Source organism: Oncorhynchus tshawytscha, linkage group LG11 (assembly GCF_018296145.1).
Source record: "Oncorhynchus tshawytscha isolate Ot180627B linkage group LG11, Otsh_v2.0, whole genome shotgun sequence".
Lineage (NCBI taxonomy): Eukaryota > Metazoa > Chordata > Actinopteri > Salmoniformes > Salmonidae > Oncorhynchus > Oncorhynchus tshawytscha.
Genome location: NC_056439.1, coordinates 23,912,115 through 23,930,611, shown reverse-complemented (window position 1 = coordinate 23,930,611; position 18,497 = coordinate 23,912,115). Strand labels below are relative to the sequence as shown.

Sequence of the window (18,497 nt, the reverse complement as noted above, 5' to 3'; positions counted from 1 at the left end):
TCGGCCCTCCATTTCCTGTAGTCTACGTTCAGCTCTTGCTAACGTTGAGGGAGAGGTTGTTATCCTGGCACCACACTGCCAGGTCACTGACCTCCTCCCTATCAGCTGTCTCATCATCGTTGGTGATCAGGTCTACCACTGTCCTGTTTTGTCAGCAAACTTAATGATGGCGTTTGAGTCGTACGCAGCCACAAAGTCGTGGGTGAACTGGGAGTACAAGAAGGGATTAAGCACGCAGCCTTGAGGCGCCTCCGTGATGATGCTCAGTGTGTTGGATATGTTGTTGCCTACCCTCACCACCTGGGGGTGGCCTGTCAGGAAATCCAGGATCCAGATCCAGATGGAAGTGTTCAGTCCCAGGGTTCAGGGCTTAGTGATGAGCTTCGAGGGCACTATGGTGTTTAACGCTGAGCTGTAGTCAATAAACAGCATTCTCAAATAAGTATTCTTCTTGTACATGTGGGAGAGGGCAGTGTGGAGTGCAATAAAGATTACATAATCTGTGGATCTGTTGGGGCGGTATGTAAATAGGAGTGGGTCCAGGACATCTGGGATGATGGTGTTGATGTGAGTGATTACCAGCCTTTCAAGGTTATGAGGCAAAAATAATTTAAACAGTACCTGTGCCCAAGAATGCCAAGGTAACCTATGGTGGTCTGCTTGAAACACATCAGCTATGGAGAATGGTCTGGAACTGCTTGTGCTCTCATGAATGGTTCATTGTTGCTTGTCTCAAAGCTAGCATATAAGGCATTTAGCTCGTCTGCTAGGCTCGTGTCACTGGGCAGTTCGCTGCTCGGTATCCCTTTGTAATCATTGTTAGTTTGCAAGCCTTGCCATATCTGACGAGCATCAGCGCAGGCGTAGTAGGTGATGTCATATCCTTTGTTTAATCGATTGGTTGCTTACTGTGTAATCTGCATTGCCATTGGCTAGTTATGACTGGTTAATCATTTTGTTTTTGTCATAATTTGTATTTGTAGTATCTCATCCAATCTTTTTCTTGTATTGACGCTTTGCCTGTTTGATAGCTTGTCCGAGGTCGTAGATGGATTTCTTACAAGCATTCCGGATTAGAGTCCCACTCCTTGAAAGCGGCAGCTCTAGCCTTTAACTCAGTGCGAATGTCCTGTAGCTTAGCATCCACTTCATCGGACCACTAGTACTTCCTGTTTGAGGTTTTGCTTGTAAGCAGGAAACAAGAGGATAGAGTTATGGTAAGATCTGCCAAAGGGAGGGCAGGGGAGAGCCTTGTATATGTTTGTGTGGGGAGAAAAGGGGATCTAGAATTTTTTTGCCTGTAGTCTCACTTATGACATCTTGATAAAACATATTTCAGTTTCCCTGCACCTACAATCACCAGCCATGAGAAGAGCTGCCTCTGGGTGGGCACTTTCTTGTTTGCTTATGGCCCTAAACAGCTCATTGAGTGTGGTCTTAGTGCCAGCATTGGTTTGCATTGATAAATAGAGTGCTATGAATAATATGTTTGTAAATAGTATGGTTGGTCTGCAGCTTACCATAAGGTATTCTAAACTCAGGAGAGCAAAAACTTGAGACTTCCTTAACATTCGAGATTGCGCCCCAGCAGTTAACACAGACACACCACTCCCTCCCTCATCTTACCCGAGGCTGCCAACCAGTCTTGAAGATGTATGGAAAAGCCAACAAGATGTATATTATCCATCTTCTTGTTCAGCCACGACTCTGTGAAACATAGAACATTACAATTCTTCAGGTCCTGTTGGTAGGATAGTCTCAAACGGAGCTCGTCCAGTTTGTTCTCTAGTGACTGTACCTAGAGGCGGTTTATTTACTTGTCAACAAAGTTTGGTCGGGATGCCGGCTCATCTGCATCTTTGGCGCCATCTCATCCAATTTTGAGTCCCGGTGATTAGGGCCTTGTGTCGGAGTATGCAGAACATCCAGAGCTGCTGACTCGTTGAAGTAGAAACCGGTTAGTGATCGCTGTTCTGATCTCCAGATGCTGTTTTCGGTCAAACAAAATAGCAGAATTGGTCAGGAAGCCAGTAAAACGGCTGCTATCCACTGCAACTCCTCTCAGTTCATTCTCAAACCATATGTTTGGGTGCTAATATATCAACTTCATGTGTAAGTTATTACAGGTCAACTTTCTCTCCCCATAACAGCACAGTGGTGACTGTGGAGGACGTGGAGAAGGAGTGAAAAAAAGGCACAAAAAAATGTTTTGACCAACAGACAGCATGAAATGTGGCTAACATAAAACCCATCAAAACAGAGTAGCTAAAGCAGAGCAGATAGTTCAGTGTGAACAACAGGCATACCAGAGAGAAAACATCACTGCCAGATGCCACAGCTCTTCTCCAGGTCTGCCAAGCTACAGGCCTGATCTTATCCAGACGAGACGTGTGGAGCCCCAAGTCAGAGACACACAACTGTCTGGTGCATCAACGGACAGACGCAGTGGTGTAGTGGAGGGTATACACTGTATACCCACTTATTTTCAGTGGGCATTGCGTATACTCACTTTTTAAACATATAAAAGTAGTGTCGTGGATGTATATGTCATATCAATTAATAAGGTTGATGGAACAGGAACAGATCAGAATGTTTAGCCTAAAAATGTTGATCGACTATTATTTCTTCACATTTTAGGCGCAGAATTGTGCAAACTGCGGTAGGCCTTTGCGCAAATGTTCCAAAATGCAATTTGCGGGAGAACACAGTTCTAAAATTCGCACCACACATGCGAGCGGTTTAATGGACAGAGATGGAAATATCTGTTAGAAATTTAGAAAGAGGGGAGATCTAAAGATGCAACAACTATCATGGGTTGCGAATATGACTAGGATACTGCATTTGGCTGTTAGACAATGAAAGAAAGTTGAAAGAAAACCAATAGAACAGGAGAACTCTTTACAAAATAATGAGGAAGTATTTATAAAATAATTGTCTCGATGTTTCTATAGTGGGAGTTTGGCTATAGGCTACTTTGAACCAAGACAAGACATTAATATGAAGTCAAAAAGTCCAAGTTTCAAACAATTAAGGAACAGGAAAGACATAGCGATGCTAATGATAGGCCTAACCGTCGTCTGCTAGATAGAGAGACTTTCCCAAAAAGTAGCTACAAAGTAGCTTATGCCTACCTGGCAGAATGATATCATGATTTGCATCAATCCAGTGACCATCTGTTTTGCAAACTCATGTGCTACAGAAACACTGCTAACTAAACCACAGTGCAAGGTGCATGTGCACTTGAATTAAAAGGGTAACTACTCTCAAAAAATAAAAGTAGTCTCGCGATGTGGTTTAAGCATTGTTATGGACTGAGAACATCCAATTTTGTTGTTTTTTAATAAAAAAAAGTGTTACTTTGAGAGCGAAAACCTGTTTCAATAGTAGAACTACTATTAGCATACTTGCACAGTACAGCTTGGGTTGGCCTGACTGGGAAAGACCAATATGGGATTCATCATTTTAGGGCATTCAGAGTGTATGTAACTGTTTCTTAAATAAATAAGACAGGAAGTACTCACTTTTCAAAGCACCACTACATCACTGGACAGACGGAAGGAATGGAGGACTGAAATAACTTAGAGATAACGAGAGAGCTTCCTAAATCATTTTTCTGCTGACCTTTGAAGTAATATAAATAACTTAACAGAAAAGAAAATAACACCGCTCTCTCTATGTATCCTGTATTACTCTTCTTCTTTCAAATATGAACTAAGTGGATGGTTGGCAACATCCCCTCATCTATTAAGGCACCTCCACGTTTGACAGTTTTCTTCCGTTTCGTGCCTACTCAATATGACCCAAGCCACATTTCCCTCATCCAGAGGCATAGAGCTGGGGTGTTTACCATGCTGGAGTTTAAGCTGATACTGTTTGACATCTCTGTTTTGGCCCATTGTGAGAGGTCCAATCAGGACACAATGGCTGCAGATGGATTCTCTGTAGGAGTCTTGTTTGGCCAGTGCCTGGGACAACTGACTCAGTCGGCAAAGCGCGTGGAAGCCCTGCAAGTCGAAGGGCCAGACTGTACTGCTGGCGGCTGCTGCTGCTGGGTAGGGACAAGGACAGGCACCATCATGAACTGGTAGCCAATGCCTGCACAAACACTCACTGGCCCCCTTCTCAATGGAGTCTGCAGAGCTAAATGAGGATGAGCGTGTCTCACTCATGGTAGCTAACCCTTTAATGGATCAATAGTGAGAGTAATAAGGGGATAACAGAGAGCTTGGGATTATTAGGATGAGCACTAGGAAGAAGCTATTCTCTATCCCTATAGAGGCATGAGCACTGGGCCTTTGTTGACCCTGTGATGACCAAACAAAGAGGAAGCATTGGCCTCTGAGTTTTCTGAAGTTTCCTTCATCTGAAACACTATTATTGCAACCCCCCTCCAAGTCTCTGATCACAATTTCCCTCCCTCCCTCCCTCCTTCCTTCCCTCCCCCCTCCCTCCCTCCCTCCCCACTCAACCACAACAATCTTTGCCCTCCCTCTCCCGTTACTCTCTCCTCTTCCATCCTATCATCTCTACCACATGCTAAATCCTTCTCTCTCCTGTCTCCTGATTCTGCCTTTTCAACCCTACTCACCTCCCTTTCCGCATCCTATGACTCTCACTGTCCCCTTTCCTCTTGGCCCTCACCTCCGTGCTCCGTGGCTCACTGCAAACTTACAGAATAGGGCTGCGTGCAGCTGAGCTGAAACGCAGGAAAACTAAAGTTCCGGAGGACCTATCCCTTCTCTCTACCTTCTCTTCCTCTGTATCCGCTATTAAGCTACTTTCGATCACTCTACATTTCAAGCTTCTGCCTCTAACCCTAGGAAACTTTTTTCTGCCTTCTCCTCCCTCCTTAATCCTCCACCTCCTACCTACCTCTCTGCGGACAACTGTCAACCACTTTGAACAGAAGGTTGACGATGTCCTTTCCCAATTCACTCAGCCTACTGAGTCCACTGGTCCTACTCTCACAGAACTTCCCTATGCCTTGACCTCTTTCTCCCCGCTCTCTCCAGATGGAATCCTGCAACTTGTGATGTCCCGCCACCCAGCAACCTGCCCGCTCAACCCCATCCCCTCTTCCCTTCTCCAGACCACATCTGGAGACCTCCCATTACTCACTTCATCCCTGACTACTGGTTGCGTCCCCTCGGACTTCAAGAAGGCCAGAGTCGCTCCCTTCCTCAAGAAACAAACACTCGACCCTTCTCACATCAAAAACTACAGACCGTTATCCTTTCTTTCTTTTCTTTCCAAAACACTTGAGCGTGCTGTCTCTGACCAACTCTCTCTCTATCTCTCTCAGAACGATCTTCTTGACCCTAACCAGTCAGGCTTCAAGGCGGCTCACTCAACTGAGACTGCTCTCCTCTGTCACGGAGACTAGGTTGCGCCTACCAGGTAATGTGGAGAGGATCTGAGTCTGCACCACATGCTCTCACTACTGGTGTCCCCCAGGGCCTGGTTCCAGGCCCTCTTCTATTTTCTCTATACACTAAGCCACTTGGCTCCGTCATATCCTCACATGATCTCCCCTATCACTGCTATGCAGATGACACTCAACTACTTCCTCAACTACTCAACCTTTCCCCCTTCTGACACCCAGGTGGCAACCCGCATCTCTGTGTGCCTGGCAGACATCTCAGCTTAGATGTCGGCCCACCACCTCCTCCACTACAAGACCATGGTGTTTGCCTACGGAATAGCAATGGAAACTAGACCTCCCTACCTTCAGGCTATGCTCAAATCCTACACCCCAACCAGAGCACTCCATTCTGCCACCTCTAGTCTCTTGGCCCTCGCACCCCTATGGGGGTCAGCTCCCGCTCAGCCCAGTCAATGCTCTGTCAGGGCACCCCAAAGATGGCAACCTCCTGACGCTAAATCAGCAAAGTTCCTGCCAATCTTCCGAGAATGTCTGAAACCCTGTCTCTTCACAGAGTATCTTAAATGAATCCCATGGCGCCCCAAAAAAAGTAATGTCTTCTCCTACTAGCACTGACTTTGCTGATAACTACCTTATTGAGGTTGTTTCACCAAACTAATTGTCGCTCTTGATAAGAGTGTCTGCTATGCCTTTATATTGCTGTCAAGAAGCATTGATTATGCTGGAAACAAGCTAACAAAGTATTTCAGAGGAAATATATCAAAAGCGAGCTCCTCCCTTAGTGAGTATTTATGAGTCTAAATCACACAGCCAGGCACTGAAAACAGAGTTGAAGAAAAGCAAGTGCAGACCTGGCCGCTTCGCCTTCAAACATGGCCATCCACGTATCCCCACATATGATTAAGCTAGATAAATACTTCACAGTCCTGAAAGATTTGGATTCGAGTGTAATCATGTAATAAATGAAAGCCATAAATGGCCAGATCCCTTTAGTCATCTATACTGTAGAACTGAACCAACTACCAACCAGCAGTTCTTAAAAGGATACTTTGGGATTTTGGCAATGAGGCATTTTGTCTACTTCCCCAGAGTCAGATTAAATGGTAGATACCATTTGTATGTCTCTGTGTCCAGTATTAAGGAAGCTAGAAGTAGTTTCTCAAGCCAACTCTAACTAGACAAAGGGCCTCATTGCCAAAATTCCGAAGTATCACTTGAATGGGCGAGAGAAGCAGAGTAGAGCAATAGAATGAGACAGCAGTTCAGCATGGCATTGGGCCCAGCCCAGCAACAGTACGTACAACCAGCTCAGAGAACATGGCATCCAGCTCCTCTTCAAGCGGCATGGGCAGGGAGGGCTCCATGGTCTGTAGGATGAAGTTACTGTCATGGCGAAGGCGGTAGGTGATCTCCGGGTGATCACTCCCTTTAAAACAGCAGAAAATATCGGAGAGGCCCCGCCCTGGACGCTTGCGAGGGGCCATGGCGGCCAGGGTTTGGCCCTTTCTAGGGAACGTTACCGTTTTTCACCACGGCTCCCTGTAGAAGGAGACAAAACAGATTGTTAGTGGAATACATGGTTGGAGTCCTTTAACCAGCTTATTAATTTGGCTTCTGAGGGTGTGATATATGTCAATTCTAACCCTGAGGGTGTGGTCTATATCACTTATTTTCCACCATAATAAATTAATAAAAAATTAATAAAAAATCCTACAATGTGATTTTCTGGATTTTTTTTCTCATTTTGTCTGTCATAGTTGAAGTGTACCTATGATGAAAATTACAGGCCTCCCTCATCTTTTTAAGTGGGAGAACTTGCACAATTGGTGGCTGACTAAATACTTTTTTGCCCCACTGTAACAGATGTTTCACTTTAAAAATGCATGTCAAACAAAAACCAATGATTGCAAAGTTAAACAAACCATACAGCTTTTAATGACATTTAGGATGACTTAACAATTTCCACAGGAAATTTAACAAAAACACATTTACTTGAACAGGGCAGAATGACGGAACAAATAGCACAAACGGTCATTCTGCAACCAAACCAAACCAAACATCTGCATCGTTCTCAAAGTAAATGTGGGTGGCGGCGTTAAAACACAGGCCTAACAGTGGAAGACCATCCTCCTCAGTGAATTTCATAAAAATAAAAATGGTAAAACTTAAAGTTTTATCCTTTTTAGATAAAACTATACTAAACATAATCATGTCACCAAATAACTGATTGAAAACACTATTTTGCAAAGGTCTACAGTAGCCTCAACAGCACTCTGTAGGTTAGCACCATGATGTAGCCGGTGGACAGCTAGTTTCTGTACTCCTCTGGGTACATTGACCTCAATACAAAACCTAGGAGTCTCGTGGTTCTCACCCCTTTCCATAGACTCACCCCCTTCCATAGACTTGTAATTATATATTTCAGAGGACGTCCTCCAGCCTATCAGAGCTCGAGGCATGAACTGATATGTTGGCCAACCAATCAAAGGACCAGATCATTAATCTAGTACTGAAAGCATAAGCTACAGCCACCTAGCACTGCAGTGTATAAAATGTGGTGAGTAGTTGACTCAAAGTTAGAGAGAAAGACAATAGTTGAACAGTTTAACAAATACATTTCTTTTCCCCCAAAAAAGTTAACTTTCAGTTTCACTTACTTAGCTAGCAAATGCAGCCAGGTAGTTTAGCCTACTGAAACACCCTGATCAAACAGAGGGATGCTATGTTAGCTAGCTGAGTTTCCAACACAACACTGGAAGATAAGCTTTTGGTATTACTAATTTATTGCCATCATGGCCCGCCGGTGTAACTGCTTACTGACTGTACAATAACATTACTGCATGATTGTAGCAAGTTTACTAATGCGTTAGCTCTATTAACAATGCTGAGGTGAAACTTTGACGTTACTTTAGTTAATATGGTGATAACGATGTGTGTAGCGGTTTGGCTTGGAAAGGTTTTTTCTGCTCGTCACATACAGTTGTGTTGTGCATTGCAGTCCACAAGTGAAGGGAAGAGAATGAATACAACGTGGCTGTTACGAGAGTGAACTCTGTTTACGCGTGATCAGGGGTGTATTCATTCCGCCGATTCTGTTAAAAAACATTTCTTAAAACTCAAGTAAACAGAACAAAACGGGGATAAACATACCTGAATTCTTGTTTGCAACTTTGGACTAATGATTACACCCTATATCAGCTAGATGCAGGCAAGAGTGTGCAAGGCGGTATTGAATGTCAATGTCTCACCTCAAATGTCTCTCGACCTGTGGTCACCTATGCTGTAAACTTTCATTCATAGGCTAGGTTGTAGCAACCTCAGGTTGGGTATAAGAAAAATGTTAGTATCATGTAGTAGCCTAGACCTATCGTTGTTACATTGAACTGGGTGAATGGAATATGAATGAGCGTCATCCAACATGCTCTAATAGAAATAAGGCCATGCTCATTAAGAAAAAAAATGTGTTCTCCCTCACCTTAAAACGACACTAACCACAACTGAGGCCTAAATATACAGTTATACAACCAGACATTCAAGGACTCCAAATAAAGGAGACAGAGATGTCAATGGGAGAGAGCCATTACTGGATTATTGTCTTCTGTATAGAGAAAACACAGTGCAACACTACAGATTGTTCTTTTTATTTATTTTATTTCACCTTTATTTAACTTGGTAGGCTAGTTGAGAACAAGTTCTCATTTGCAACTGCGACCTGGCCAAGACAAAGCATAGCAGTTCGACACATACAACGACACAGAGTTACACGTGGAACAAAACAGTCAATAATACAGTGGGAAAAAAGAAAAGAAAAGAATAGACTGCATCCAATTTGATGAGTAGAGTGTTGGAGGCTATTTTATAAATGACATTGCCGAAGTCGAGGATCGGTAGGATGGTCAGTTTTACGAGGATATGTATGGCAGCATGAGTGAAGGATGCTTTGTTGCGAAATAGGAAGCCGATTCTAGATTTAATTTTGGATTGGAGATGCTTAATGTGAGTCTGGAAGGAGAGTTTACAGTCTCAACCAGACACCTAGGTATTTCTAGTTATCCACATATTCTAAGTCGGAGCCGTCCAGAGTAGTGATGCTGGACGGGCGGGCAGGTGCGGGCAGTGATCGGTTGAAGAGCATACATTTAGTTTTACTTCTATTTAAGAGCAGTTGGAGGCCACGGAATGAGAGTTGTATGGCATTGAAGCTCGTCTGGAAGTTAGTTAACACAGTGTCCAAAGAAGGGCCAGAAGTATACATAATGGTGTTGTCTATGTAGAGGTGGATCGGAGAATCACCAGCAGCAAGAACGACATCATTGATCTATACAAAGAAGAGATTCAGCCCGAAAATTGAACCCTGTGGCACCCCCATAAAGACAGCCAGAGGCCCGGACAACAGGCCCTCCGATTTGACACACTGAACTCCATCTGAGAAGTAGTTGGTGAACCAGGCGAGGCAATCATTTGAGAAACCAAGGCTGTTGAGTCTGCCAATAAGAATGCGGTGATTGACAGAGTCGATCCTTGGCCAGGTTGATGAATACGGCTGCATAGTAATGTCTCTTATCGATGGCGGTTATGATATCATTTAGGACCTTGAGCATGGCTGAGGTGCACCCATGACCAGCTCTGAAACCAGATTGCATAGCGGAGAAGGTACGGTGGGATTCAAAATGGTCCGTAATCTGTTTGTTAACTTGGCTTTCGAAGACCTTAGAAAGGCAGGGTAGGATAGATATAGGTCTGTAGCAGTTTGGGTCTAGAGTGTCTCCCCCTTTGAAGAGGGGGATGACCACGGCAGCTTTCCAATCTTTCGGAATCTCAGACGATTTGAAAGAGGTTGAACAGGCTAGTGATAGGGGTTGCAACAATTTTGGCAGATAATTTTAGAACGAGAGTGCCCAGATTGTCTAGCCCAGCTAATTTGTAGGGGTCCAGATTTTGCAGCTCTTTCAGAACATCAGCTATCTGGATGTAGGTGAAGGAGGAATGGGGGAGGCTTGGGCGAGTTGCTGTGGGGAGTGCAGGGCTGTTGACCGGGGTAGGGGTAGCCAGGTGGAAAGCATGGCCAGTCGTAGAAAAATGCTTATTGAAATTCTCCATTATAGTGGATTTATTGGTGGTGACAGTTAAAACGGCAGTGTCTGATTAATTCAGTGAATTAGATAAAAGCAAACATACCCGCTTTAAAATATATGGGTAGATAGCTACCTCACCACACGGACCAGAACATGTGAACATGTCTCCCCTCACAATCCTCAGATTGGTTTAGGGGCCTAGCTACAGTGGCTTTTGATGATTATAAAACACACACACAGAGAGAGAGACAGAGAGGAAGCAATATTATGCCGCGGGGCCTCAGCCTGCCGCATCCCTCTCAGTGACCCTACACAACAGGACCAGGATTTATATCCAAACACAGGCACTGTGGGGATTAGTGCACTGACTGGGAAGACCCGCTGCTTCTCAGCTCAACTCACTGTGGTTACTGGTCTTCATGTTCATGTACTAGCAGCAGGCAATAGACACACACACACTTCTACACTCTTCACATACGCTGCTGCTACTCTGTTTATGATCTATCCTGATTGCCTAGTTACCTTAACCCATACCTACTTGTACATATTACTTCTACTACCTCATACATTGACTTGGTACCAGTACTACTTTTATATCGCCTCGTTGTTGTCTTTTCTCTTACTATTTTTATTTGCTACATTTTTTACCTTTTAACTTTGCATTGTTGGGAAAGGGCTTGTATAAGTAAGCATTTCACAGCAAAGTCACAGATTGAATCTGTGTTTAAGCAAAGTGATTTCTAAGATCCAGACTGGGCCAGTAAGACAAATGGCAGTATGTTAGTCTTTGAAGAGGGAGAGATGTGGATGTTATGAGTGTAAATCATGCGACTCGTATCTATGAGCTTTGATTAAGCAGGAACCAGAGACTCAACTCCTGTTGAGAGAGTAAGATTAAGAATCTAAATGAAAGGAGAAAAGTAAGAGAAAACAATATCACCTCAGAATTTTGCTAAACTGAAAAGTTCCATGAATATTAACTTGTAAATGAGGTCCTGGGGTTAGCTAACAGAAATCAGGACTGGCCTGAGAAGCCAATCTAACAACCGCACAGAGAGGAAAGTGAAACCCAGCAGTCTGTGATAACCTCACTGGGGACCACACTGTCTGCTAAGGTCAGACTGAGGGCAGTCTACTCTGTTTTGGGTTCATTCACAAAAATCTCAGTGAATAATTTACACAAGGTTAGATGCTCTCAATGTTTCTCCTCTGAGAGGTCGATTTAAACAAGGCCAGGGTGAAAAAGATCAGCTTCCAAAACTCCCAAGGAAGCACTACTCTGACCTTCCACAAAGCACTAAGCAAACATCATCATTCAACATCTTCAGTTACTATAAAGAGGCTTTTCTTGAACTAAGAATGTGTGGGTGTGCTAAATCCTGTGGATCTGTAGAGTAGCTAGGCTAAATCCTGTGGTTGAGTAGCTAGGCTAAATCCTGTGGATCTGTACAGTAGCTAGGCTAAATCCTGTGGTTGAGTAGCTAGGCTAAATCCTGTGGTTGAGTAGCTAGGCTAAATCCTGTGGTTGTGTAGCTAGGCTAAATCCTGTGGTTGTGTAGCTAGGCTAAATCCTGTGGTTGTGGAACACACATAACTCATACAATCCACACCATTGAAGTCTTGGAGTAGCCTATTAGAGAACAACTTTACCACTTTCTTAGGTATGGACAAATGTGAACAGACCAAACAAGACTAGAAAGGTGAATGACCACTCTTTGCAGCAGGTAGGCCTATATACAGTATGTTGTATATTTGCTAGTATAGGATATTGTAAGATATGATATGTATAATATTTACTAATTTAATTGTTTCATCACTGAATCAACAGCGTACAAAAGGCAGATAGTTTGAACATTATATGGCAATAAAAACAATTGCCGACAAAGTATAAAACAAACACACATCATCTAGAGATGCCTAACCTAAACATGACATAAAACCAAGATGTCCAGGAAATCAAATTAAAATAAGTCTCCCTCCCCGGCAGTCATTTTAAAAACACATGAAGCGGTCTGTTTATTTATGTGCAACCTTGTCCTTCCTGAATGGACTACCATCATCAGCACAGAGAGTGAGTCCCAAATGGCACCCTTTTTACTGCACTACTTTTTTTTATACCAGGGCCCCTAGTATATAGGGAGTAGGATGCCATTTGGGACGCAAACTGAGTGTTTTCCACATGTGCTGGACTCCAGTGAATCTGTCGGTTCCTACAACAGCAGATGATGTCCTTGTGAACTTTACACGATCCATCTTTAGAAAGGGAGATGTTCTGTTCCAGGGAACTAAAGAGGAAAACTAAAAGGAGGGCAGGTACTGCAGAAGAGCTGTACTAAGACCTGGATCAGAGCCCTTTGGAGAAACCATTCCCACCTCTTACCCAGGTCAGCTTCAGGAAAGACACACACACAGGACAACTTCAGGGAAGCGATACTCTTTGAAGCACAGCCATCAATAAACACTGAGTTTTTCCTCTCCTTTCTCTTTCATATTCCTTTCTTTTTTCCTTACTTTTATTAAAGACTAAGCACAAAGAGTCCGACTGGAAAACTTTGAGGGATGGGGATTTTTAATATCTTCCATTTCAAAGAGCAGCTTGTAATAGTCAGGATGCTGATAGCAATACTAACTGATGCAGTTACTTTTATTAGCAGTCTCATTCGTATCCTATTTCCTGTTTATCCGTGATATATGACAAAGGGAGTATACTGCACATCCAAAAGAGGCAATCAGAGAGCATTTTGGGAGATTATCATGAGTGGGGGGTATAGCCTGTATGTTTGCATGTCTGAGCTATACATGAATTCAATTTACTCATGATCCTCTATGATCCAACACACAGTCCCATACATTACACATCCATTAATTCATAATCCCCAATTCACAACACAAACATGCTGATACACCAACGTGCCTCCCTCCCTCTGAGACACTGAGCTTCGGAAGCCACATCTGTTCTGATTGTTGTACCAAAGGTGAGTCAGCAGGAGAAAACAGGATGTGTGCAGTGCCACTGGTTGATTCTCATAGACTCACTCATTCACACCCACACATGTTCCTACTGTAACAGCCCTTCTGATTACGCTGTACCAGCTGAAAAACACACAGCGACTGAGCTGACAGTCATTCAAATTAGGGTTGGGATCAATTCCATTGAAATTCAAACAATTAAAGGAAATTGACTGAGTTGAAGTGGAATTGTGTCTTGTAGTTTGACTGGTATTGCTGATTCCTATGACAGGCATCTAACTAACAATGCCAATAACAACAAGTATTACTAGGCTATAATTGCGTAGCACTGGGATGAGGCAAATCCTAAAACAATGTTTGAACAAATACAACTCACGATGTGCAGAATCAAATTAAGTGATCTCGAGATCCCAAAGTGTACTTAGACAACATACCAGGCTGATTGTTGCCCTTAAAGCAAAACCAGATACGCTCAACGTGTTCAAGAAGTAATTATTGGATTCTTCGTAGCTAGAGCCGTTTACACATATTGGGTACAGATGTCATATTGGATACAGGGCCATGAGTTGCACTGTAACCCTTCTGCAAAAAAAAAAACATTTCATTTTTTTTCTTCCAACGACACGCACACATCTGAGAACATCTGGCAATTAAAAGTCCTGAACAATCGCAGGATGTTCGTAATCTTTATCAGTCTCCTGACAGGCAGGACAGTTTGATATTCTCTCCAGTGCTCAGCCGCGTCAAACTTCTGATTGCTGTACACACAACCCTAAAAGATGACTCACTTGCTCTCTCTGCCATTGCCCTGAGTTAGGGCTTCTGATAAAAGCAGACACATACAGACACTCCTCTGCTCCCATTTCTGATTATGTTATGTTTATATCTGACTGATTGGAGCATTGTTCACTTGCAGTATGGGCCGGGTTTCCTGGACCCAGATTAAGTGTATTCCTGTTCTAACAAGCACTTTCAAGGGACTGATTGAGTCGCCATTGACCAAGCAGTTTAGTCCATGAATACGCTTAATCTGGGATTGGGCAACTGGCCTTGATAACCACTAATACAAACTCACTGCACTATGAGCAGCAGCATAGGAGGACTGCAGACAGAGAAAGTGTGAAAGGAAATTAAGAAATTAAATTCTAAGGTAATTTAGAAGTGTATTGCTCAGCAGCCCAGCGGTCAGTCAAAGATGATGTAGTTCTAATCTAGACATTAGAGACAGACTGTAAACCACATGTTACACATCCTGCTGCTGCTCATTGACCCGCTGGACCAAACCAACATATACTGTACAGCCAGGCACACACTGAATTCAGTAAGAATATCTGTTCATCAAGTGTGTATGCCACCATTTGGTCTGAGCATCCATTTTGCCTAAATAAAGTCTGCATTAAAATATTCTTCGAAACTCATGGCCTTCCCTTATGATAGTTCAGGGCTGTCAGACTCAGGACAACAATACAATAACAATGTTCTGCCTCCGTAACATTTATGTCCTGTAGGTAAACAAAGCTATAGAACACAGGTGTCAAACTCATTCCACGGAGGACCGAGTGTCTGCGGGTTTTCGCTCCTCCCTCGTACTTGATTGATGAATTAAGGTCCCTAATTAGTGGGGAACTTCCCACACCTGGTTGTCTAGTGTTTAATTGAAAAGATAAAACTAAAACCTGCAGACACTAGGCCCTCCATGGAATGAGTTTGACACCCCTGCTATAGAAGAATCAGTTTCAACAACTTAAATGTCACGTAGAAGAGGTTACAACCTCAACCCGGTCAGTATGATTAATATACAAAGAGCAAAACAAGCTTCTTTGGCTGATGAATAATAACAAGGAGTAAACATGCATCATACAGTCTACTCCTTCTCTCAGAATCATCAACAAGTGCACAACCATCTGGAAAATGCTGAGTTGTTCAAGCGTGTTCTACCGATAGCAAGACATGAGTTCCTCCCGTGTTCTCCCCTTCGCCTTGCACAGGAAGTCCAAGTTGAGTTGCCAAAGACCTGAAGTTATGACAGCCAGACAGCAGACAATATAATGCAATCATGTAGATGTATCTTTATTATGATGATGTGGAATGTAGAAACAAGTCCTAATCTATCTCAGCCCGCGTGTTTATTATTTCCCTCAACGTCGCCAAGTCAAATACTGATCTATGGTTCTGTCCCAAATGGCATCCTATTCCCTATAGGCCCTGGTCAAAAGTAGTGCACTACATAGGGAATAGGGTGCCATTTGGGACAGACAACTTATGACCTAAATATAAAACTGGAAGAGGAAAATCAACCAACCATTTTAAAAAAATACACTTAAACTGATGAGATCATAGCACAGACAGGAATCCCATTATACTACTGTGAACACGTTCCAGTGTTTGCATCCCAAATGGCACCCTATTCTCGACATAGTGCACTAACTTCCTACCCTCGTCCTAATATTTATTAATTTCTTATTTAACTTTAGATGTGTGTGTATTGTTGTGTATTGTTAGATACTACTGCACTGTTGGAGCTAGGAACACAAGCATTTCGCTACACCCGCAATAACATCTGCTAAATATGTGTATGCCACCAAGAACATTTGATTTGACCTATGGGCCCTGTTCAAAAGTAGTGTACTAGGCAAGGAAAAGGGTGCCATTTGGGATGCAAAATATGTGAAGCAGCGTGCTAACAGTAAAGGCTCACTAGGCTGGGCTAACCCATACAGAGAGCAGCCTATCCCTTGGGGCTTCCCCGTCACATGCCTGTCTCTGTCTGCTAATGACAGGCAAACCAGAGCCAAGCTCGCACTCCCAGCCCAATGATGTACTGAACTCTATCCAACCATAGGCACTTCACTGCTAGAAGTCCATACCAACGGATGAGAATAAAACACATAATGTGTGTGGGCTTTACTTCCTTTCATCATCTGTCTTTTTGGCCCTGCCTCAGTGGAGAAATGTAATATGTGCTTAGCTATCATCACCTACACACTTCATCTATGTTGAGATGGAGGTGCACTGATTGATAGTGATTCATACATATACATGATTTACATGTGCAGTTAATCTAATCAATCCTACCCGACAGACTCCTGTCTGTCTTATCCTTGTCATCTGAGAAAAGAGATCTGAAGCTCAGACCCCTCTGATTCCATGTCAACATCACCAACATGGATCGAATGATAAGCTGGGTACTGTAAGAGCATTAAGCGCAGCACATGAGGGCCCTTAAAAATCAGAACGTTTAAGTGGAATCAATGATCCAGCAGCATTGCGAAACCCACGACAAACTTTTAAGGTTCACATAAGAGGAGAGTCAGGCTGTCCAGTACAGTTCAAACAGTTCAATGAGGTTAGTCAATCACACCATGGGCTGGGTTTTTACTTAATGAACCCAGCAAATCCACTAAACGATTTAACCGGCATCAATATGTAATCAAATGGAAGCAAAGTGTGTCTATCTAGTACTCGTAGTTCGGCACAACAGTAGATACCAGATTTATAAAACACGCACATTTTACCATGTGACACATTCACTCACTGCATGGATGGAAAACTAGCTCATCTGATTGTCAGATCCCATTATAATGGAGATGATCTGGACACCAGCATTGGAACCACTGGGTGAGGAAAGGAAACAAGGACAGAAATAGAGACGCGTGTGTGTCTGTATCTGAGGTAAGGGGCGATTTCCCATTCACAGGATATGAAAACAAACCAGGGCAGCATCCCAAATTGTACCCTATTCCCTATGTAGTATACTCGTTTTGATCAGGGCCCATAGGGAAGAGTACCATTTGGGACGCAGACATACAAGTCATATAGCCTAGCTAGTGACATGTGTGTTACATTTTGGTTGGAGTTGGGGCCATTTGGAATTGATTTTGATCGGGGTGTTTTGGGGGCTCTCCTGACAGAATGCAATTGGGATCAGATCACTCAGACTACAAAGTGGAGCACTCCAGGTCTAGAGAGTTGCTGAGATCAATATTAGCAGGGTGCCGACAGGCTAATCTGCCCTTATTTCCCCTGGGCAATGCTAAAGGGGTCATAGTTTAAAGCCCCTAGGGGGATGCCTCCAGCCCTCCTCCATCCTCATTAAATAACCAAAAAGGCAGAGAGTCCCTGGTCCCTGCAGGAATGCAGTTACACACACACACACACACACACCTACCTGATCCCTCCCTCTTGTTCAGCAATATCCTAGCTAACTCCCAATGTTATACAGAATGCCACTGCATAAGATACAGTTGAAGTCGGAAGTTTACATAGACTTATGTTGGAGTCATTAAAACTTGTTTTTCAACCACTCCACAAATTTCTTGTTAACTAACTATAGTTTTGCCAAGTCGGTTAGAACATCTACTTTGTGCATGACACAAGTATATTTTCCAACAATTGTTCACAGACAGATTATTTCACTGTATCAGAATTCCAGTGAGTCAGAAGTTTACATACACTAAAGTAGACTATGCGTTGAACAGCTTGGAAAATTCAAGAAAATGTCATGGCTTTAGAAGCTTCAGATAGGCTATTTGACATCATTTGAGTCATTTGAAGGTGTACCTGTGGATGTATTTCAAGGCCTACCTTCAAACTCAGTGCCTCTGTTTGACATCATGGGAAAATCTAAATAAATCAGCCAAGACCTCAGAAAAAAATAGTTGACCTACACAAGTCTGGTTCATCCTTGGTAGCAATTTCAAAACGCCTGAAGGTACCACTCATCTGTACAAACAATAGTACGCAAGTATAAACACCATGGGACCACGCAGTCGCCATACCGCTCAGGAAGGAGACGCATTCTGTCTCCTAGAGATGAACGTACTTTGGTGCGAAAAGTGTGAATCAATCCCAGAACAACAGCAAAGGACCTTGTGAAGATGCTGGAGGAAACAGGTACAAAAGTATCTATATCCATGGTAAAACGAGTCCTATATCGACGTAACCTGAAAGGCCGCTCAGCAAGGAAGAAGCCACTGCTCCAAAACCGCCATAAAAAAATCAGAATACAGTTTGGAACTGCACATGAGGACAAGGATCGTACTGTTTGGAGAAAGGTTCTCTGGTCTGAT

The 18,497-nt window shown here is 43.3% G+C and overlaps 1 protein-coding gene across 4 annotated transcripts in view; it reads right to left on the bottom strand.

Annotated features, from left to right (window-relative positions):
- The window catches only part of LOC112244969 (disheveled-associated activator of morphogenesis 1), an 80,933-nt gene that overhangs the window by 35,473 nt on the left and 26,963 nt on the right, over nucleotides 1-18,497 (bottom strand). For all 4 annotated transcript variants that reach the window (XM_024412875.2, XM_024412878.2, XM_024412877.2 and 1 more), the window contains exon 2: nucleotides 6,685-6,922. In XM_024412875.2, coding sequence (XP_024268643.2) covers nucleotides 6,685-6,867 — 183 coding nt within the window. In that variant the 5' untranslated portion in view covers nucleotides 6,868-6,922. The remainder of the gene's footprint in view (nucleotides 1-6,684; nucleotides 6,923-18,497) is intronic.